This window comes from Mytilus galloprovincialis, chromosome 12, assembly GCF_965363235.1.
Source record: "Mytilus galloprovincialis chromosome 12, xbMytGall1.hap1.1, whole genome shotgun sequence".
NCBI classification, from domain to species: domain Eukaryota; kingdom Metazoa; phylum Mollusca; class Bivalvia; order Mytilida; family Mytilidae; genus Mytilus; species Mytilus galloprovincialis.
In genome coordinates this window covers 43,878,551-43,902,406 of record NC_134849.1, presented here as the reverse complement: position 1 = coordinate 43,902,406, position 23,856 = coordinate 43,878,551, and the positions used below count along the sequence as shown (strand labels likewise).

The 23,856-nt window shown below is 32.9% G+C and overlaps 2 protein-coding genes across 2 annotated transcripts; both read left to right on the top strand.

The window, feature by feature from the left end:
* Nucleotides 1–4,936: 4,936 nt before the first annotated feature.
* LOC143055306 (trimethylamine monooxygenase-like) lies at nt 4,937–12,386 on the top strand. Its single transcript, XM_076228444.1, has 5 exons — nt 4,937–5,040; nt 6,838–7,001; nt 7,967–8,131; nt 10,381–11,071; nt 11,787–12,386. Exons 2-5 carry the CDS (start codon nt 6,845–6,847, stop codon nt 12,121–12,123), a joined length of 1,350 nt encoding a protein of 449 aa, XP_076084559.1. The 5' UTR covers nt 4,937–5,040; nt 6,838–6,844; the 3' UTR covers nt 12,124–12,386.
* Nucleotides 12,387–20,475: 8,089 nt separating this feature from the next.
* LOC143053671 (trimethylamine monooxygenase-like) lies at nt 20,476–21,916 on the top strand. The gene is made up of 3 exons (XM_076226461.1): nt 20,476–20,500; nt 21,163–21,579; nt 21,825–21,916. Exons 1-3 carry the CDS (start codon nt 20,476–20,478, stop codon nt 21,914–21,916), a joined length of 534 nt encoding a protein of 177 aa, XP_076082576.1.
* Nucleotides 21,917–23,856: the final 1,940 nt, after the last annotated feature.

Genomic DNA, 23,856 nt, shown 5'->3' with positions numbered 1-23,856 from the left:
GAATGGGAGCATATAGTTGGAAACCCCCCTTTTTACTCTGGGTTGGGAACCCCCCATTTTTAAAATGGCTGGATCCGCCACTGTGAACAATGAACAATTTAAACAATGGAAATAGAAAATTGATAAAAACGATTTCAAAAAGTGTAATATTAAAGTAATGTTAATTTCATCCAAGAATGGTCGCATATGTCATGTGGATTCTGTTTAATTGTCTTGCATGACACCAACTTGTCATCTACATTGGTAACCAGTATATAAATCAGAGATAAACGTCGTAATGTAACTAAACATCAGTAAGTAAAATATATTGGGATGCTAAAATATAAAGAATAGAGAAAAAATAATGAGTAAGATAAATAAAAGGTAAAAGGAAAAAACGTCACGGAAGAAACGTGACATAACAATTTAAAGAATACAGAAATAAACAACACCCCCAATCCGAACCCTCATGGTATACACGATAATCTGGATGGAGTAGCAGAATATAGAATAATAGATAAGGACAGTAGAGAGTGATGCATTGCTAAAAAAAAGAGAAAAAAATAATAATTGTTTAAGAATACACACATGAAACACCCCTGGGTGTTGAAACAGTAACGGATTGCGATGTACTCATATTGGTGACAAATGCTAGAAGTTTACATGCGGACAACTGCCGTTCTCCTCTACACTTATGAAGAAAGGAACTAAACGTAATAAAATTTATTAAAACTTAAGATGACCAAATGTAGCTGCATTCGCTCCTTTCCATTTACTTCTTGAGAATGACTAACATTGCCTATGTAAAATTTTAAAATCGTTTGTATGCACATTGAACGACAAATTTATGTGACGTATAAAATTTTCTGATGTCAGACACTCAAATCAATGAATGTGTTCGTAGATAGTAGATGTTTTTGTGTTCTGTTTTAAAATTGTTCCTTTTAAAATTGTTATACGATGATGACTGATGTACCCATATTTTGACTATTTTATTTATTGTGTCTGCTTATTTAACGCCATCAATGGAATTTTATGAGACTGTCATTAAAGTGAGAGGGTTAGCGCTATAGAACCAGGTTTAATCCACCATGTTCTACATTTGAAAATGCCTGTACCAAGTCAGGAATATAACAGTTCTTGTCCATTCGTTTTTGATACGTTTTGTTATTTGATTTTGCCATGTGATTATGGACTTTCCGAATTGATTTTCCTCTAAGTTCAGTATTTTTGTGATTTTACTTTTTTTTGTAAACAATATATGATTAAGTAATAGAAATAAAGAACCAATTGGAGGATGCTTACAAATTAGGGTTTTTCGTCCAGTGACAAATATCATGTGCATATGAGAATGACAACACGTTATATGCACTGGACAGATATACAGTTTATATTTATTTTACCGGTACCCTGTGTTGTATTAGAAAGACACTTTCAGTCGGATTTGAGAACGTGCTACTTTGAACAGACACAAAAATTGAGGCTGATTGAAAACATTAATAATAAATTCATGCATATTCCAGCGGCCAATTTATATCACGCTATATTGAAGTGACACCCTTCAATAAAATGCAAAGAAAGTCAAAATAAAAATGCTCTTACTAGTAAATCACAACCGAAATAAATGACAGACGGACATTTTTTACAAAACTTAATGAACAATTGCAATCAAGATATTTGAGGTTTGCGTTATAACGCAAATATAGGAAGAAAAATTAAAAAAAAATGTGTGGCGCTAATTCGCTTCCGTAGAATACTGTTGCACCGTATTATCATTTTTTTTATTACTTAGGAACATCTCATTCTTAACTTTTTCTATGGGAAAATATAAAGGTAGCAAAAATAACTGTGGCTAAATAGAATGAAATTCCAAACAGTGTGGCTGTACCCATTGATTGACACATTAAATTCATCCATTGACTGGGACAATTTAGGTGAACGTTTGTATGTAACGACCACTGCTAACTATGTACTTTTTAAAGCCACTTAAACAATGGGGTCACCAAAGGTTCTCAACACCTTAATAAAGTAATTCGAAAAACTAATCAGAAATAACACGATGTTTTGGTTTATATCAATTATATGAATCAAAACATAAAGGTTATTCCTAATTAATTTTTTGAATTATTTTATAATTAAAGGCGTTACGAAACCTTTGGTGACCCCACAGTTTAAATGTCTATCGTAGGTACGTCGTGAACAGTGGTCGTTACAGACAAACGTTCATGTAAATTGTCCCAATCAAAGGATGAATTTAATATGTCAATCAATGGCCACAGCCACACTGTTTTGAATTTCATTCTAACTCTTAACTGACACAATTTCAATTGTCCAACCTATTAACAGACTTTATTTTTTCATAATTTTCACTAAAACGTGGTAATATTCACGTTATATTACAATTATGAAATATTCACCAATGCAAATTTATTTTTTAGACCCAAAGTACTATTTTGTGTCCTTTAAATGATATCTAAAATTGTTTGTTTCGACTTTTATTAAAAAATTCCTATGCGTATAAGCATAAAAACATACTTGCGCGACGCCTTTTTATTTTACTGAAAACTGCGTAGACTATGAAATGTTTTTACAAGTGGAAAATGTTCTATGATAGATATCATTTTGTCAGACACTTTTCTTTTTTTGATTTGGTTCTTATAATATGCCAAAAATCTGTATATTTGATACAGTTTAACATTAAATTGTGCGTTTTACTCTTAACAGACGTATAACCATCCCGATTAACAGACCAATCTCCCATATAGCTGCATACTCAATATAGATTAACCGACCAATCTCTCGGTTAGCAGAGTGTCGGCCGTGATTTTGACCGACAAACAAAATAGTGTTAAGATAAGGACTTCCATCAAAACCTATATATCCCATCTGATCTAATTTTCGACCAACAAAAAAGTAGGTGATAAACTTTTATATGAAACCAATTTACATCGTATGATTGTCACATACACGATTCTCAATTTGAGTTAATACGTATTGATCAAGCAATTGTAGAAAAGTACAATGACATTTACCACACGAATTGTTTTTATGCACCCACCTTACACGTGTCATAAGACTACATTATGTTCCATTCGAAAACAAATTTTATCTGTCGTCAAATGATAGTGCAGTGTAATTTCTGTTAGATCAAGTTTTAAGGTCAAACAAGGACATTTTTTTATTTTTGTATATGTCAGCCTTATTGCATATTCTAAAATCATATCATATCATTAAAATGTATAAAGAAAAGAAAAATATTTAAAAACAATATGCTTTATTAAAAATTAAAGAGAAAAAAAAAACAAACTAAAAAGTTATATAGATAAAATATTTTTAACAAAAAGCCTAATTTTCCAGAAGATCTCGTGAGAGTGATACTAATACGTGACACAACAAAATAATTGTTTGTTATTCATCAGTTATTTCCCTTATCCAATGAGGGGCCTCGGTTATCGAGTGGTGTAAGTAGTTATTACTGAAATCACTAACCAATAAATACTAATGTTGTGAGTTCAAACATCGCTCGTGTGGATGAACTTCAGTCCAATTTTAATGGAAAAGGATTGTTAGTTTCCCTACCGATGGTCGGTGGTATTCTCCGGAAACTCCGGCATACTCCACTAATCAAAACTGGCTGCGGAGTTAGTACAAACTGCCCAAAAAGGCGTTAGAACACATAGCTCAAATCAAATCACCAATCAACTGCAATCAAGCTTGTTGCTAAATCAACAGTGATGTCATTTGCTACGAAAGGATAAGCAGATCCTGCTCCACGTGTGGCACCTGTCGTTTTGCTCTGATTGATCATACAACCCATCCACAGCACACTACACACTTTCAAAATATAATGTAAAATATGGAAACAAAGTGATTAAGAAATCCATGTTCCGAGAAGTTTTGAGTGAATTCACGTGAGGTTCAGCATAGGCAGAGATAGAAAATCTCACAGTGTGTTTTATTTAAGAGAATATATTATTACATTTTTAAATGTTGATAAAGCGGAAACAACTTAAGATTTACAGTTTTGTGCAAGAGTATATATTCCAGACCTGTAGAGTAAATCAAGAGCTGTTTACAGTTTGTAAACGCGTATTTGAGACCATTAAATCATCAATTGATGCCATCGGATCTTAAAATACAAAACTGGGTTGAGTTCAATATCGTAGCAGCTACGTAGCGGCTACGTAGCTGCTATCAATATCTATGTAACAACTAGTCTATAGCTACACGTTCAATAGTCAAAATCTACGTAGCACTACGTAGCAGCTACGATATTGAACGCAACCCTGTTATATCAATTCTAAGGAAACTGATAGAAAATAATGTCAAATAATAAAATTTAAATTTGTCATACGTCGTCTGCGCTTGGGTGTATGTTTTCAAAGCAACTCTGTTGAGTGAGGACATAGATTTAAATTCTGGCTTAATTAAACCAAATCATTCACATTAGTATTTACTCTAAACATGCGGCATTGAGAAATACAAACAAAAACTGGTCAAATCAGAGTTCGAAAACATTTGTCCGGGAAGAGTGACATTCCTTTCTCCCGAATGTTCACGTGTGAACTACAGACTGAGGAACACGAACTTAATCAAAAACGCAAGTGCTCTGGTAAAGAAAGCAGATATTACTCTACATGTAGCCTCTGACATGTGGCACCCGTCGTTTTTTTCCTTCTTACTTCAGACCATCAAATATTCTACGTGCAATGCAGACGTAAAAAAAAAAAAAAACAAACAAAAAAACAAAAAAAAAAACAAAAAAAAAAAAACAAAACAAAACAATTGCAGCCTTATTAGATGCTGTGTTATAAGTTAGGTATTTATTAATATAACACAGACAATGCTTATCTAGTGTGTAAAGCTCATTATAACATTACTGTCTAGTCCGTTAAATGCAAAATAACATTACTAACCTAGTTGAATAAGATGAAACCGTGCTTTGGAAAAGGTTCAAAGTTGAGATTGTTAGATGCGATAGGTATTTAAGAAAATTCGAAACAACCTCTTGCATCATTTCTGCAGAAAAAATAGAAGGGACACTATTATTTTTTAAATCAGGTCAGTTAAAAGTATATTATAATTTCATTGATTTGTTTTAAAATCATTTTTGCTAGTTAGATGTTTAGTTTAACGAAAGGTACCGGTGAGCTGTTTATTTATTGAAATGTAAAGCAGCCGCTTGTGTCATCTTTTGCAGAAAATACTTTGATGGAATCTGCCTTCGTCAATCAGATAAATTAAAAAAAAGCATGTTTTATTGTGAAATGATTACTTTTTCCTTTTTAGTAACGTATTTAAGCGAACAAAAGGACAATCACTTCAATAAATAGATTATTTTCATAATACCGCCTTTTGGCCTCGAAATATATAATTTTCGACAAGTAACATACTATGTTATAGGACGTCTTGGTACCCGGGTAAGGTTAGAGCAACCACATAAAGCAATATCAAACACATAATTGGTACAATTCATGGGGTACTTGTCTTTAATAGACAATAATATTTGTAATTTATAAAGATTGTGCGATTCATTTTACTTCCGTAAGTTGCTTATACACGAACGAGTTCCAGGATTTCCTACCAAAGAGGGATTAATGAAAAATGAGGATCATAAAAACATAGCCGTATTTGACACAGCCTTTTTCAACTTTTGATCTTCAGTGCTGTACAACTTTGTACTTTTTTTCGCTTTCGATCTTTTATATCTGGGCGTCACTGGTGAGTCTTGTATGGACGAGGCGCGTTTTTGACGTATTGAATTTTAAACCTGATGCTTTTTGTTTTCATTAATCATGTGTTTCTTTGTCTAACACGTTCTCCTATTTATTTGTATTGTAGTCCTGTAATATTATGTTGTCATTTCAATGTTATATTTAACATAGCCATTAAAGTGCGAGGTTTGGCATGCCACAAAACCAGGTTCAACCCACCATTTTTTCCTTTAAAAATGTCCTGTACCAAGTCAGGAATATGGCCATTGTTATATTATTGTTCGTTTCTGTGTGTGTTACATTTTAACGTTGCGTCGTTTGTTTTCTCTTATTTTTAAGTGTAATTTCACATTTCGATAAGACGTGTCACGGTACTTGTCTATCCCAAATTCATGTATTTGGTTTTGATGTTATATTTGTTATTCTCGTGGGATTTTGTCTGATGCTTGGTCCGTTTCTGTGTGTGTTACATTTTAGTGTTGTGTCGTTGTTCTCCTCTTATATTTAATGCGTTTCCCTCGGTTTTAGTTTGTTACCCCGATTTTATTTTTTTGTCCATGGATTTATGAGTTTTGAACAGCGATATACTACTGTTGCCTTTATTTAATATAAAAAAAATGGGAAGCATATAGCTTACATTTTCCATATCCACGCTGATCCATTTGAAGCGTTACTTTACTAAATAACGAAGTACATATATAAAGAAACTCTAATATAGATTTCATTGCTCGCAGAAACTTTTGAGGATCTGAACACTCACAAATTTGTGTTTTTTGTATACGTAACCCTTCCGTTTGAACCATCGATAATAAATATATATTTTGTATATTAACTTACACGTCAACATTTATGACACCATATCTGTGAAACTCCTGCAATGGAATTTTCACGCTGAAATCCATTTAACATGATATTTAAAGGAAAAATGTAAGTAAAATACTTAACATTTTAACGTTTAGAGATTCAAAATAAGAGTTACTTGAAACATTTTATGCAAACCTTATAAATGTAAGACGGGAATAGGACACGAGAGGAAATCACTAATATAATATTCTCAATAGCCAACATTTTTTACTTTTCAACAAAGATTTCATTTAATTAAAGAATTTTTACCAATTCGCTGTTATTGTTCCCTTTTCTTAAGCAAGACAATGGACGATAAAAGGAAAGTTTGTATAATTGGAGCAGGACCTTGTGGCACCTCAGCATTATTTCACTTTGATCAGATCAGCGATTCTTCGACGGAAGTCGTCTGCTACGAGAAAAGCGACAGGTGGCTCGGACTTTGGAACTTAACATGGATGACCGGTATTTATTGTTCCCGTAGCATGTATTATTTTGCTTAAACATATTTTTATCCTAATAACATGTAAGAAAAATATATTTTACAAACGTTAATCGTTTTTTAACACTAATTTATCTTTATTTTGGAAATAATGATAAAGTTTGAACACCATGAAACATAATACGGTAGAGTCATTCATTTATATATTGCAGGGTATTTTTTTGTTTTCATATGTGTGAAAAAGCGTTGATGATTTAGGGACAACTTCAGATTATAAATGTTCGATTAGCGTTAACCATATTTGAATTTACTTCTTATCACTAAACAAATATTTGAAAATCACACAAACTTCAAGCAGAGCGAAACCAGTTGCATCGACGAGGTAAGCGACCTTCCATTTTGCATACATCACACGCCGCACCAATCAATTCTAAATGAAACGTCATGTAAAACTACGATAATTTTTTCATAATCAACGTTTATCAGGAACGCTAACAATCCAAACATAATATAAACCCGGAGAGGTATTTTATTATGCATATGTATATCCAAAAACGTTTTGTGTTTTCGAAATACATGTATTCTGTATATATTTCGTGCAAAATGCACCCAATCTTAAATTGAGTGTGGAAAAGTTCTGCACAAAATATTGGTCAACAAGAGAGGTGAAATATACATAAGGACATTTATACTAAATAGCTTAGAAGTTGAAAATAAATTGAGCACGCCATTGTAAAAAAAAGGGAAAAGGACAAAAGACAAACAACAGTTTACAAATCACAACTAAAAAACATTAGGAATGAGCAACACGAACCAAGCCGAAATTGTGAGTGATCTTAGATGCGCATTCTCCCGACGGACACGCAAATCCTTCTCTACGTGTGTTCATAAACTTTTTACTTTTGAATCGACTATATATAACATGTATAATCCGTCTTTCCAAAACACAAAGTCATAAAACATTGTTTATATTTTTTTGCTGTTCTAGGAACTGATGAATATGGAGAGCCTTGTCATGGTGGCATGTACAAACACCTATGGTCAAATGGCCCAAAAGAAGGTCTAGAGTACCCGGATTATACCTTTACTGATCACTTTGGAAAATCAGTACCCTCTTTTCTTCCACGACCAGTTATAAGAGATTACTTAGAAGGTATTTTCATATTTAGTATTTTGTTTTGAAATGTTTGATGATTATATATATTTTTTAAAAACCCCTCCCCCCCGATTATGACAAATGATTGATTGATTGGTGTCTCCTATATGACAAATGAAGAGCTGTAGATATGTTGTATAAAGTTTTTGGCATTAGAGGAGCGGACAAAACCTACAGTAATTGAAAAATAGGAAGTCATAAAGGACAAAATTAAACGGCAGATCTTGTCAACCATAACGATCTGCAAAAAAGTAGATAGCAACGATGAAATTGGCTGACAATGACCCAATGTTGAATAAAATGGTATAGTATTACCAATTTTATTTCAACTGATCGTGCGGAGCTTATGTTTTAACTTGCATAACGACAGTCTATTTGAAGATGTGTGTGATAAGGATGATTGCCGTTATAATTATTATTGAATTCTAATCACCTATCAGTGTCACCAAACGCATAAACTAAAGAACTGAGTGTATTTAATAGTTATCCCACGAGGCTTCGGTGTGTCAGTGTAAGATCACCCCGATGGTCGGAGGCCAGAGGGTGATCTAACACTATCAAACCAAGTTCGAATGGGATAACTATTTTACATCCCATCTGTTTTAGATTAGACGAAAAACCATTTACAATACATAAAATCTAGTTTAGAACGCCACACAACCATTAAAATATACTTTATATATTACTATATGATGTATACCCTTTATGACCCCCGAGCACGATGACTAAATATCAAACAATGTCAACTCGCCGCCCTGGACAATCGGCCCACATTATATCGCCACTTTATAAACAAATCGCCCCACTCTTGTTTACCGACTCGCCCCACTTTTGAAAAAGTGTAAAATCAAATTGAACAATCAGTCTTAACTCACTTATTAACGAAAAGGGGTTTAAACCCCACTGAACAAAGGTCTGCCAACTCGCCCCACTTATAAACATATCTTCCTTCCTTTAAGTATATTAAATTTCTGATATTCGTATCCAGTTATCCTGGTTTAGTGGTATGTATCGTGGCTTGTTTTGCTTAAGGTGTTGAGTTAGAATCCCAGCATGCACACTGGATTTTTTAATTATCAGTTTTATAGTGGATTTGACATTCCCGCCAAAATGTTACAGAGCAAAGAAACTTAAACTGGGGTGATCTTGTAGTGGTGATCCGGCTCAGATCACCCCTTTTAGAACAAAGGAGCTGGGATGTAATATATGGGACAAATAAATGGACACTTCATTGTGACTTTATCCCAAAACTCCTGTATACAGATGGATTAGTCAAGTGAAATAAATCTAGTGATACCTTCAGGGCATTTACCGGCAATTATGAATACAATTGTACAGTGAAAGGAGATAGGATTTTTTAAAAATAACACTATGAGGAAGAGGAAATTACCCGACCTTATTAATAAACCCGTTTTGTTCACACATTTTTTTTTATTGGCAATTGAGCTGGCATAATAACATCTTTTTGTGCACCATGGTGAAAAATTTGTGATTTCAACCAGAGATATTCCATAATGCAATATACGAGGGAAAGGGTATGACCCCGGAATCACAATTTACGTATTACGTTGTAAACAAGAGTATCTAATCTTTTTAAAAAATGAGGATTTCTACATTAAGGCTTAGTTCAGAGGAGGTCATATTCGATGCCAATCGTCTCGTCATTCAAAAACTGATTTTGAAAGGTAAATACAAAATGATTGATACTTATGAAAAATTTCTGGCGAATATAATATGTTTCGAAATCAATTGTTTTGTTTGTTTCAAACACATCGTTTTGTCAGAGACTTTTAAATATTTGATATAGAGAATAAGTCGAATATTATAATATGTCATAGTAATATTCAAGTCTAATAAAGAGCGCAATTGACGACATCAGCAGCACAAGGTATAGCCGAATTGAACCTTTTTAAGCTGCACAATAAAAGATAAATCAATTTTCTTTGTTATTTTGTTTGATTAACAAAATTACCGGAATTTTTGTAGATACATTTTACATTTTTCTATTAAAACGCTATTAAAAATGAATCAAGTATCGAAGTTTATTAATGTTTTGACTCTTAAACTTGGTTAAAGGACATAGTAAACACCCCTACGTGGATTATTATGCCAATTATTTGTTAACCTGAAACAAAGATAAATTGTCCACAATTATGTGAAAAGTTCAAATTCTACGAAGACTGATACGGGAAAACATTGATGGTATTACACCTTTACACTCAGTCAATAATATAAATTTTATTTAGGCAGGCTTGTCATGAAAAGCAAATCAGATTTAAAGCAATTCATCAAATGGAACACTTCTGTAAGATATGTGCGCTACAACAAACAGTCAGATGATTTTACAGTTACAACTGAAGATCTAAAGACAGGTCATACATCAGACAGCAATTTCACACACGTCATAGTTGCAGTAGGAATATTCAATTCCCCAGAAAAACCATACTTTGATGGAATAGAGACCTTTCCTGGGAGAATAATACATTCACACGACTTCCGTGATGCTACACAGTTCAAAGGTCAGCGAGTGTTGGTCGTTGGTGCCAAGTATTCGGCAGAGGATATGGCGTTGCAATGTATGAAATTTGGCGCCAAAAGTATTGTGACGTCTTATAGATCGAGCCCAATGAATTATAAATGGCCAATTGGCATTGAAGAACGGCCATTAGTCAAGAAAATAATCGGAAAAGTTGTACACTTTCTTGATGGTAGTTCTTCTGAATTTGATTCAATTATCCTAAGCACTGGTTACAAGTACAAGTTCCCGTTCATGGAAACCAGTTTACGACTTACTTCATCTAGTACTCTATATCCTGCTAGCTTATACAAGGGTTCACTTTGGTTGCAGGGAGGTAATAGGAAACTGTTTTACATGGGTGTCCAGCATCAGTTTTTCACCTTCACAATGTTTGATGCCGAGGGACTCTGGATATGCAGGTAATTTTTTTTATTTTTTTTTATTTAAAATTCGTGTATAATGAATTAGACTCCACTAGTTTATCGTCTCTTTTCAACTTAGTAACCTATGTATTAAAGTGTTTAAACTCCGTCAAGGAATTTTTTTTAATACTTATATGATTTATTTGAGGCCTTTTGCTTTTGGTTTTTATGCTATCGGTTTATAATTTAATTTTGGATGTAACGCGTCTTCTGATTGGCTGAGGTTATTTTGTTATGAGCCCATAGACATAATTTAGTCATGTGACCGTGACGTCATCAACGTTTTTTCATGGTTTTCTAGGGTTTAAAATGGAATTTAGAATTAAATTATAAGAAATGACTGTAATATTTTTTTCTGTCTATTCGAAATAACATAAAAAATGTGGTGCACACTGTTAAATAACCCGCTACGCGAGTTATTCAGTGTGCACCAAATTTTTTATGTTATTTCTTCATAGACAGAAAAAATATTACAGTCATTCCTTAAATATTTTTGAAATTCCAGACCTTTAGTCACGATGAATTATACTTTTTGCTACAATACTGAATAATTGTGTTTGAGTTTGTTTATATGTCTTTTTTCGGAACTGCTACCTTCTGCTAACACTTAGGGTATTCTTCATTTTATTATGATTCCTAATAAACATTTTATAGAAATTGGTATGAACATAATAAAAAAACACGGTTGTATCCCCCTTCTGTATTTTTTAAGGTATATAACAGACACTTTACCAAACAAACTAAAGAGTTGTGAAGAAATGAAGAAAGAAGCACAGAAATGGGTACAGAGATGCAATAGCCTGAAGGACATCCATGAACAAATTGACTTTCAGGCTGATTTTATCAAAGATCTGAGCGACGAAACTGAGTACTCGTCCGATGTGCCTAAGGCAAACACATTTTTCCACAAGTGGGACAATGATAAAAGAGCAAATATTGTTACTTACAGGGACCAGCAATTTAAATCTCTGTATTCTGGTACAGAATCTGCTCCGTGCAGCAAACCATGGTTTCAGAATTTTGACGATACAATTGGCGCTTTTGTTTAGGAGATAGAGTAATTATGTATTTTTTAACTGTCTTCAAATAACACCCCCACAATAAACAGTATGCCTAAAAATTGTATGCTTGTATTCTGTATTATATAATTGGTTATCAAAGGTACCAGGATTATAATTTAGTACGATATAAGTTATGCGTAAGAAATATACTTTTGTAATCGTAATTTTTAAAATTTAACAATGTTAAGCTGTACTATTTAGGCTTAAATAGTATGTTTTGTGTAAAACACCAATACAGCATTTAGCCTTCATTAGATTTTGTTATATTTGAAGTAACAAAATATCTATACATAGAATGATTTACAATTTGTTTTTGATATTACAATGCATGAAGAAATATAGGACGAAGAAGACAACAAAGCAGCAGAACTCAACTAATCAAATACGTACACGCGTCATCAATGAGCTTCCCATATTGTACAATACATGGTAAAACATGAAACATTGTTGAAGACCGTACGGTGATCTATAGTTGTTCATTTCTGTGTCATTTGGTCTCTTATGGAGAGTTCTCTCATTGGTAATCATACCACAACTTCTTTTTTATATGCATACATATTTTTGTCCATCTGATGAATTAAGCCTTTTTCAACTGGTTTTTATAGTTCGTCCTTATGTTGTACTGTTATATCACTGTCCCGGGAAGGGGGTGGGTTGGGATCCCGCTAACATGTTTGACCCCGCCACATTATTTATGTATGTGCCTGTCCCAAGTCAGGAGCCTGTAATTCAGTGGTTGTCGTTTGTTTATGGGTTACATATTTGTTTTTCGTTAATTTTTTTTACATAAATACCGTTAGTTTTCTCGTTTGAATTGTTTTACATTGTCTTATCGGGGCCTTTTATAGCTGACTATGCGGTATGAGCTTTGTTCATTGTTGAAGGCCGTACGGTGACCTATAGTTGTTAATGTCTGTGTCATTTTGGTCTTTTGTGGATAGTTGTCTCATTGGCAATCATACCACATCTTCTTTTTTGTACTACTAAAATTTACAAACGAGAAATCACAAACTGAAATGAAGTTTGAGTATGTGATGGTGTTAAAAGGCCCACCATTTAGTGAAACAGGATTATAAGACCTCATGACATTCCGAACCAAATAACACCGCAAGTTATCAATAATTAGAGAGGTCCTCATGACATCCATCCTCTACTTTCAGAGGCTAATTATAAAGTAGATTTGAAAAAAAAACCAACAGGGTTATTTTCAGAATGCCTTATCAAAAGGGGATATACAAAATAGAATTAAAACTTTTACGCAGTAAGTGATTGAAAAAAACAGAAAGACAGAAAACACATAAAGAACAAAAAAATTGGATAAATTAAAGATGACAAATAGGCAAAACTTTTTTTAAATTTTTTTGTAAAAGACCTTTTTTCGCTTCTCACAGACAATAAAACCTGAAATACACAGTAATATCAGGGTATTCAACATATTTCAAATTATGAAAAAGTTATTCGTTTGAATGGTTTTACATAACTAATTTTTTGGGCCCTTTATAGCTTGCTGTTCAGTGTGACACAAGGCTCCGTGTTGAAGGGCCGTACCTAGACCTATTATTGTTTTTCTTTTATAAATTGTTATTTGGATTGAGAGCTGTCTCATTGGCACTCATACCACAACAAAAAAGACCAGCATAACAAAGAAGATGTAGTATGATTGTCAATGGAACAACTCTCCACAAATAAACACAGCTATAGATTACCGTATGACTTTCAATAATTAGCAGCGCCCATACCGCATAGTCAGTACAAAATGTCCCGAAATGACAAATGTCAAACAATTCAAACGAGAAAACTAACGGCTTAACTTATGTTCAAAAGAAATGTACGAAAAACAAATAATATTTATCATGTAACACGACAACCACTAAATAACAGGCACCTGTTTTAGGACAGGCGCTAACAGAAATATTGTGGCAGGTTTAAACATGTTAGCGGGATCCAAACTCACTTCATAACCTTAGACAGTACAACATAAAAACGACATATAAAAAATAAATTAAAAAAGGCTCAACTCATCAGATGGATAAACATAGAAATACATCTAACATAAACTCAGAGTGGACGTGGCCAGGTACTTGTACATCCCAACAAAAGACCCTAAGTACGAATCTAAGAGTATTACCAGTTACTAACAGCTAGTTCAAAGCCAATAACAACCAATACAAAATCATGCATCTAAGACTTAATCAACAAAACAATTTAGACTTAGTCAACAAAACAATACATACAAAGACTAAGCAAAATGAACCCCGCCCTTAACTTGGTGAGTGTCAGACGATCCTACTTATATTGGAACTCATTGTGGCTATCTGGTGAATATTACACCAAGGTAACAGTAGATCTGTTTGGCTCTAACAGTAGACTGGTTATCTGTTTGACTCTAACAATAGGCTGGTTCTTTTCTCTCAATATACTGGTATCTAATTTGTACTTTTTTTTATCTGTGTTTGGCTCTAATAGTATATTTACTAGGCTGGTTCTCTTTCTTGTAATTTACTGGTATCTAAGTTATCCTTTCATCTGTTTGGCTGTAATAGCAGGCTGGTTATCTGGGGGTGATCTCAAAATTAGAAAAAAATGACGAAAAGGAATTATTGTCATACCAACTATGCAAACTGCATGCTACTTTAAATAAATATGAATATGAAAAAAAAAACACAGCTTTTTAGAAATCAAATTTATAGTGTGTCGTCGAAATATCTCATTTTAAATACTTTCATAGAATAGTTTCCTTCATTATTTGTGCATATGTATTTTTCATACATCAAGTTCAATGTGTATACAGCTTTTATTTGCATCTAATGATTAACCTATATTGTTTGTGCATTTGTATCCTGCATACATCATGTGGTATGTGTTTTAGATTACCAACTGTGTTCAACTTGTTTATTTGTCGTTACTTATTTTTGTGGTATTTGTTTGTATCGATGATCCCCAAATTTAAATGTCTAACATGTTACATAAAGCATATCTAATGCAGACTTAGGCCAAACCACGAAATCAGGCCCTGCGGTCATAAAACTTTCGAGTCAGTTTTTTGTACTCGTACTCGAAATTCAACCAATCAAAATGCTGGTTTCCATGTTTCGAGCATGATTTTTGTGCTCCGAGCACTAAGCAAAGTTTTATGACTTCAACCCCAGGTATCCTAGAAAATAAACTTGTTCTTAATCCACGCAAATATACATTTTGATCATTGACCATTGGAACCATAAGTATACACGAATTAACAGTTTCCTTTTTACTTTGAAACCAAAGATCTCACAGAACTGTTATGCTTCAAATCTTGGCTTAAATTATGGGTCGACTGAGGACAAAACTTTGGTTGTCTCATTTGCAATCGTACCACATCTCCATTATTATTTTTTAATCTCTTGCTTAACATTGAAAATAAGTGAAGATGTCCCTATACACACGAACAATGTTCACTTGAATTGATATAAGGGTCGACTGATAACTAAACTTCGCTGTTTCATTTTGAACCACATCTTTTTATTTTTTTCTATAAAGATAAGTTAAATTTTTCATTGTGAAGTTTCAAGTACTGTTTGGCAGCATTTTATCAGTGCTCTACAAATAGATTACTGTCTCAGCAGTTTCCGGAGAGAAGATTTTTGTAAAAGATTGCAAATATTTACCACAAAAATGTTACAATTTGATTTAAAAGGTCATAACTCCTTAAGGGGTCAATTGGTCATTTTGATAATTTGAATTTATTTGTAGATCTTACTTTGCGGAACAATATTGTTGTTTACAGTTTATCTCTATAATAATATTCAAGATAACAGAAAACTGCAAAGTTTCCTTGAAATTACTAATTCAGGGTCAGAAAGCAAACAACGGCTTGTCTGATTCGGCTCAATGTAAAACAATTCAAACGAGAAAACTAACGGTATTATTTATATAAAAAAATGAACGAAAAAAAAAATACGTAACATATAAACAAACGACAACCACTGAATTACAGGCTCCTGACTTGGGACAGGCACATACATAAATAATGTGGCGGGGTTAAACATTTAACGGGATCCCAACCCTCCCCTAACATGGGGCAGTGGTATAACAGTACAACATAAGAACGAACTATAAAAAGAAGTTGAAAAAGGCTTTACTAATCATATGGACAAAAATACAAGGTAAGTATGGTTATATTTGGTCCAGTAGCTATAGTTTCAGAAGAGGAGATTTTTGTAAAAGACTAAAAATAGTCGAAATTTTTTTAAAAGCTTTCTATAAAGTGCAATAACTCCTTAAGGGGTCAAATGACCATTTGGTCATGTTGATTTATTTGTAGATCTTACTTTGCTGAACAGTATTACTGTTTACAGTTTATCTCTTTCTATAATAATATTCAATTTAATAACCAAAAACGGCATAATTTCCTTAAAATTACTAATTCGGGGGCAGCAACCCGGCAACGGGTTGTCTGATTCATCTTAAAAGTCAAATAGCTCCTAACCTGATGAACATTTTAACGCCGTCAGATTTGTTCTAAATGCTTTAGTTTGAGAGATATAAGCCCTGTGTTCTATTTTATGCCATGTAAGTCATTTTGGTTGTCATGCATGGTCATCGGACACATTTTAAAAACAAGATGCCCGAGTGATGATTTCGGCAAAATTTGGTTAAAGTAGTTTCAGAGGAGAAGATTTTTGTAAAAGTTAACGGACGGCGGACGTCGGACGACCCACGGACGCCAAGTGATTAACAAAAGCTCACTTGACCCTTTGGGAAGAAAAAATGGCTTATAACAGGGGAACACGAAACTGCATTGAAAATGACAAAAAAGGGAGCAAAATGAAACATATATATCTTACTTTAGGAGAAGATGCCTTTTTTTAAAAAAAGAAATGAAAAAAAAAAAAAAAAAAATAGAAAAGAAAGAATGGACCAAAAAATTAAGAATATAGAATAATTGGTTTCTAAAATATAAAGATTAGAGAATAATTGGCAAAATTTATTGAATCAGGTATGTTGAATGTCATTGATTAGATTTGAAATTATTTTTCTCGTTATATGTTTGAGCCGACGAAAATTATTGAAAATTTAAGCAGCCTTTTGCGTTTTTGCAGAAAATAATTTGAAGGAATCTGTCTTTGTAAATCAAATAGTTTAAAATCATGTCGTATTTTCTAATCATTTTGTTCTTTTTAGAATGTATTTTAGCCAAAAAAAGGATTATCACTGCAATGAAAAGACTATGTTCATATAACTGACTTTTGACTACGTATTAAAGAATTTTCCGACATGTTACATATTTTGTGCTAGAACATCCTGGACTCCGGTATGGTATGAGCAACCAAATGAAGCAATATTAAACACATAATCGGTTTAGTTTAAACATGTTTTATTTGCAAAAGTAGCATAAGGGATTGGACACAAGTTATAACAACGTTAGTGACGTCCTCTCCCAAAGATAATCGGTGCAAGTTGGGGGGAAAGTTTACTGTTTTATTATGATTGTGTCGATAATAGACAATAAAAAACAGAAAAATTTCCATCGAAGTTGTACTGATTTTTGTAAGCGTGGTTTTACTTCTTTAAGTTACTTATACATGAACGAGTTCCAGTGTTCCTACAAAGAGTAGGTAACTCGTTGAAAACATAAAATCCTAAACCAAAAGTTGGTAAAATGTAAATGGTATATTAAAATAAAATAATTCGGAATATAAAATCTAAAAGTATGGGAATCATGTACTATTATATTGCATTTTCACTTGCCATGCTTATCCGCATTTGAAGCTTTACTTTACTTAATTGCTTAGTATACATATAACATATATAACAAACTCTAATACAAATTTCGTTGTTCGCAATAACTTTCGAACTCAAAACTGACAACAAATAGGAAACTGTATGTTTAAGGAGGTAGACCTAGGTTAAGGGAAATAACTCTTAAAATCATCAGGACGTTTGTGTCAACCGTTTTCCTAAATATATTCTAAGCTTCTAGGTTACATAGATTATTTCCAATCTGTTTCAGGTAAATGCCTGAAAAACATTGATGAAACTTGACTTTAACAAACACATAACTGATTTAAAGAGTTATCTCCCTGAACCAAGGTCTATCACCTTAAATTAACGTACTTTACTTTAGGAGATTTAAAATCAAAATTACACAAAGAATTTTTATATGTACCTTGGCTTTAAAATCTAAGACGATTTAAAAAGATTTCATTATGTTTTACAATTTTTACCAATTTGTGTTTGTTGGTGCATATTCTTCAGGAAAACAATGGAAGGTAAAGGAAAGTTTGTATAATTGGAGCCGGACTTTGTGGTACCTCAGCATTATTCCACTTTGATCAGATCAATGATTCTGTGACGGAAGTCATCTGCTACGAGAAAAGCTACAAGTGGCTTGGACTTTGGAACTTAACATGGATGACTGGTACTAAATTTTCCCGTGACTTATTAATTTTGCTTGAAAATGTTGTTGTTCCTTATATTTTTATCCTAATAATATACAACGAAATTTTTCATTTCAACATACGTTCCTCAGTTTCTTCATCTGAATTATCATAATTTTGAAACCAAAAGATAAAGCTCGAACACCATACAATACAATACGGTAGAGTCATTCATCTAAATACGTAAATAAAGGCAACAGTAGTATACCGATGTTCAAACTCATAAATTCATGGACAAAAAACAAAATCAGGATAACAAACTAAAACTGAGGAAAACGTATTAAATATAAGAGGAGAACAACGACATAACACTACAATGTAACACACACAGATACGGGCCAAGCAACAGACAAAATCCCACGAGAATAACAAATATAACATCAAAACCAAATACATGAATTTGGGATAGATTAGTACCGTGACACGTCTTATCGCAATGTGAATTTACACTAAAAAAATATAAGAAAACAAACGACGCAACGTTAAAATACACCTTTGTAGATATCGAAAAAAGAACAGGCTACTGCCGCTACAAGGCAGCACTCGCATCAGCAAAGTTGAAAGGGTTTAATATAAATTGCAATAACTTGATTCCCAATCCACTATAGATAAATATGTTTTAACTAAAAAGTTAACTAAATATTGCTTGCAATTTGTTTTCTTCAAAGTGTAAAAGCGTTGCTAAATAATAGACAACATCAGATTATAGATATTCGATTATCCTGATGATCGTTAACCAACCTTTTATTTACTTCTCATCATTGAAAGAATCATTTAGAAATTACATAAACTTCAAACGAAGCGAAACCAGTTGCATCGACGTTGTATACGATCCTCCATTTATCGTAAAATCACGCCACATGTCAATCAATTCTAAGTGAAAAATCATGTTGACGTGCAACGAATAATGCAGTCAGTCGGAGAACCTTGTCATGGTGGCATGTACAACCATCTGTGGTCAATGGTCCTAAAGAAGGCATTGAGTACCCGGATTATACCTTTACTGATCACTTTGGAAAACCAATAACATCTTTTCCTCCACGACCGGTTATAAGAGATTACTTGGAGGGTATTTTACTTTTACTTTTCTAATTCGTTTTGAACCGTTTGGTGATTTATTACCATTTAAATTATGCGGTTTCCGTCGTCCACATTATGACAAATAAAGAGCTGTAAAGATGTTTTAACAATTTGTGGCATAAGGGGAGCGGGCAAGACCTTCATTTATTAAAAAATGCAAGTAAATAAAACGATCTGCAATTTTGTTTAATCGATGAAATGGGCGGGAAACGATTTAAAAAGACACAACCAATGGTATAGTACATATAGGGAATTTATTTGCAATTATAAATACAATATATGGAAATAGGGAAAACGGGATTGTTTTTTAAAAAGGGCATTACCCGACCAGACCATACCGATAAAACGATATCGTACACACAAATTTCTTATGGCAAATGAGTTGTCACGATTACATATTTCTGTTTACCATGGTGAACAGTTTGAGATGTGAATCAAAGATATTGTATAATTTACTATGCGAGTGTCAGGGTATGACCCTGGAAAAACAACTTACGTGGACTATTAGGTATTCAACATAGAGAATGAAACGAATATCGAAGTTTTAATTTAAAAAAAAAACAAACCTGTAAAGTAATAACATTCAAGTCTAACAAAGTGCACTATTGACAACAGCAAAGCACTAGAGAGAACCGAATGGAACCTATTGTAGTGGCACAATTTAAGACAAAACTATTTTCTTTGTCATTTTGTTAGTTCAACAAAAGTACATGCACTGTTACAGATTATACTTTTTCCTAATGCAAAAAGATGCAATGAATACTGATTCAAGTATCGATAGTTTATTGATGTTTTGACTTTTAAAGGACGGAGTAAGAATCCTTACAGGGATTTTCTTACAACAATGGATGTAATACCACCAGATCAGAGTACGTCACATCCGGTTACATAGTACGTAAAAGAGTCGAAAAAAAATTCCTTCATTTTGACAATTGTAAGAAATTAATCCTTAATTTCATTGCAGTAAAAACTTTTTGAGTAATACATTTGTTAACAAATATCTTGCATGGATGACTCATAGCACCATTCTTTTATTATTTGGTGTTTCTTTAAAATATTTTGGAAACTTTAGGTTGCATGGTTACTAAAACTTGTAGAAAGGAAAGAAAGGGGTGGAAATTTAATTGGTTAACTTCCAGTGATGGTTATTATTTTATATGCAATGGAATGTTATGTAAAATTTTGTCTGTAGTACTGGACAGGATAAAACTTTACTCATACAAAGTATTTCTTTAAAAAAAATAAGTTCTGAACAATGTTTTGAAGAGTGCAAATTAAAAGAAATAATGGGGGTATTACACCTATAATATATTCAGTCAATAATTCAAAATGATTTTTTTAGGCAGGCTTGTCAAGAAAAGCAAATCAGATTTAAAGCAGTTTATCAAATGGACCAATGTCGTAAGATATGTGCGCTACAACACAAAGTCAGATGACTTTACGGTTACAACAGAAGATATAAAGACAGGCCATATATACGACACCAATTTCACTCACGTCATAGTTGCAGTAGGCATATATAATTCCCAAGACAAACCATACTTTGAAGGCATCGAGACCTTCCCTGGGAGAATAATACATTCACATGATTTCCGTGATGCTACACAGTTTAAAGGTCAGCATGAGTTGGTTGTCGGGGCTAAGAATTCTGCAGAGGATATTGCGTTGCAATGTATGAAATTTGGCGCCAAAAGTATTGTGACGTCTTATAGATCGACCCCATTGAATTATAATTGGCCAGTTGGAATTGAAGAAAGGCCTTTAGTCCAAAAAATAGAAGGAAAAGTTGTACATTTTCTTGACAGTAGTTTTACTGAAGTTGATTCAATTATCCTGAGCACAGGCTACAAGTATATGTTCCCGTTCATGGAGAACAATTTACAACCTTCTTTATCTAACATTTTATATCCTGCTGGCTTATACAAGGGTTCACTTTGGTTACAGGGAGGTAACAGGAAACTGTTTTACATGGGTGTCCAGCACCACTGTTTCATCTTCACAATGTTTGATGCCCAGGGGCTCTGGATATGTAGGTACAAAATGTATGACACAACATTTTATTGATTATTTGAAAATGTATAAATAATTAATTAAGGCGACAACCGTTTACCACTCCCTAATAAACGTAGTAGCAAGTGCCTAGGTATTAAAGATATAAAACTCCCTTTGGCAAATGTTTCTTCGATTTTTAAGGATTTGTTGAAGAATTTTGCATTGATTTTTATGCTATCGGTATATTTTTGACTTTCCAGACTTTAATGGCGATAAAGGCTACTCCAGGATAGTGTGCTGTATTTGCTCCTATTTTTTTTAATAAGGAAAGTAGACAAACGCTTCAAGAATGTTATTTTAAATGACTGGAAAGAATTGATTTTGCTCACCTATTTGCTTTCTTTTATATTTTCATTAATCTATCTATCGACGTATGTATTACAAGTTCTACTCAAAATAAATATTGAAAAAGTATATTATCATCACCATCATCATTTAATATACATATGCATGCCTGTAATACTTATAATCAAAATAAATAAGAATTGAACTGAACCCGGTGCGAAAAATCCCTGAACGTTGTTTTTTTTAAATTTTATAATGATTTTAAATGTTTAGTATATGGAAAATAGTATGAACATGATAAAAACACTGCTGTATTCATTTTTTGTATTCATTTAGGTATATAACGGACACGTTATCAAACAAAGTAAAGAGCTGTGAAGAAATGAAGAAAGAAGAGCAAAAATGGTTACAGAGATGCAACAGCCTAAAAGACTTCGATGATCAAATAGACTTTCAGTCTGACTTTATCAAGATCTGAGCGACGGAACCGAATATTCACCCGATGTGCCTAAGGCAAATGATTTTTTTCACAAGTGGGCCAGTGATAAAAAGGTGAATATTGTAACTTACAGGGACCAGCAATACAAATCTCTGTATTCTGGTACTGAAACTGTTCCCTGCAGTAAACCGTGGTTTCAGAATTTTGACGATTCACTCAACTCATTTGTCCAGAGATAGACTAAGTAATTTTGACAACCAATATGCTTTATTGTAACACCATATGCATATCAGCTTTTCTCAAGAATTACTAATTTTATGAATATAACAATGTTATGCTGTACTACAAAGGTTTAAATATCATGCTTTTGTGATAAACGCAAATAAAGCATTCTCACTAGTTTAGCCTTCAGAAGATCGTGAAATATTTGAAGTAATAATATATCCAAAACATAAAAGGATTTACCAAAATATATTTGATATAACAATGTATATAGAAGTTTAGGACGAAGAAGACAACAAAGCACCAGAACAGAAAAGACAACGAATCAAATGTGTATAAGTGTCACCAATGAGCTATCCATATTGAACAATAGGAGGCAAAACATAAATCAAAACACCGATATTAGAAAAATAAGCCATAAAAAAGCCCTATTTAAAATAAAAATGAAATAAAATGCAGCTTAAATATGTTGAACGAATAACACAAAAATGTCACAAATGATAACCTAGCGCATCCACTTGACTTCTGGCTACAATTACATAACAATAATTAGGGGTGATATCTGTGGTTAAGATATCAACCTTACACAGCAAAAAGTGCAACGCATGTTTTACGTGCGTTTAAAAAAAAACGTCTGTAAAACGTACTTTTAACGTATGGAAAACGCATGTTTTAGACAACATGCGTTAAACGCCTGTACCAAAACACCCACATCCGTTTTGAAACGGGCGTAATACATCACGTACGTAAAACGTATGTTTTTAAAAACGCACATAAAACATCAGTTTTACATGAATTTTTACGTGGGTTTTCATTATATATTTTTGTGTTACACAGCCTTTTTTTCATATTAAAACTCATTTTATAACTTCAATAGAATTTTACGTCAAATTGGTCATGTTCGTCACAATTTATTTTCTATCGCTTTTCATTTTTTAAACAGCATATTTATAAAAAGTGTATATTAAGCTGATAAAAAAATTAGAACAGCATAATGCAAACATGAATATTTGCATAATGGTTAACATTATCTGTTCATGCTAAGCCTTTTAGTACAACTTCCTCCTTTAATAAGCTATTGTATGTATTTTTAAACTTAAATTTTACACATTAAACATGTTAAATGAAGTCAAGTATGTGAATCTAGAATTTTAAAAATGCATGTGCAAATTTTCAGGTGAACTCAAAAGTAATCTTATTGGCAATCATACCACCTTTCCTTATTTT

Excerpts from the sequence above, each read along its gene's own strand:
- LOC143055306 (XM_076228444.1), top strand. The coding sequence starts at position 6,845 with ATGGACGATAAAAGGAAAGTTTGTATAATTGGAGCAGGACCTTGTGGC. Across the intron at positions 8,132-10,380 it reads TATAAGAGATTACTTAGAAG|GCAGGCTTGTCATGAAAAGC; the intron begins GTATTTTCATAT and ends AATTTTATTTAG. Across the intron at positions 11,072-11,786 it reads GAGGGACTCTGGATATGCAG|GTATATAACAGACACTTTAC; the intron begins GTAATTTTTTTT and ends GTATTTTTTAAG.
- LOC143053671 (XM_076226461.1), top strand. The coding sequence starts at position 20,476 with ATGGATGTAATACCACCAGATCAGA. Across the intron at positions 20,501-21,162 it reads TGTAATACCACCAGATCAGA|ACAAACCATACTTTGAAGGC; the intron begins GTACGTCACATC and ends ATAATTCCCAAG. Across the intron at positions 21,580-21,824 it reads TTCACTTTGGTTACAGGGAG|GATTTGTTGAAGAATTTTGC; the intron begins GTAACAGGAAAC and ends TCGATTTTTAAG.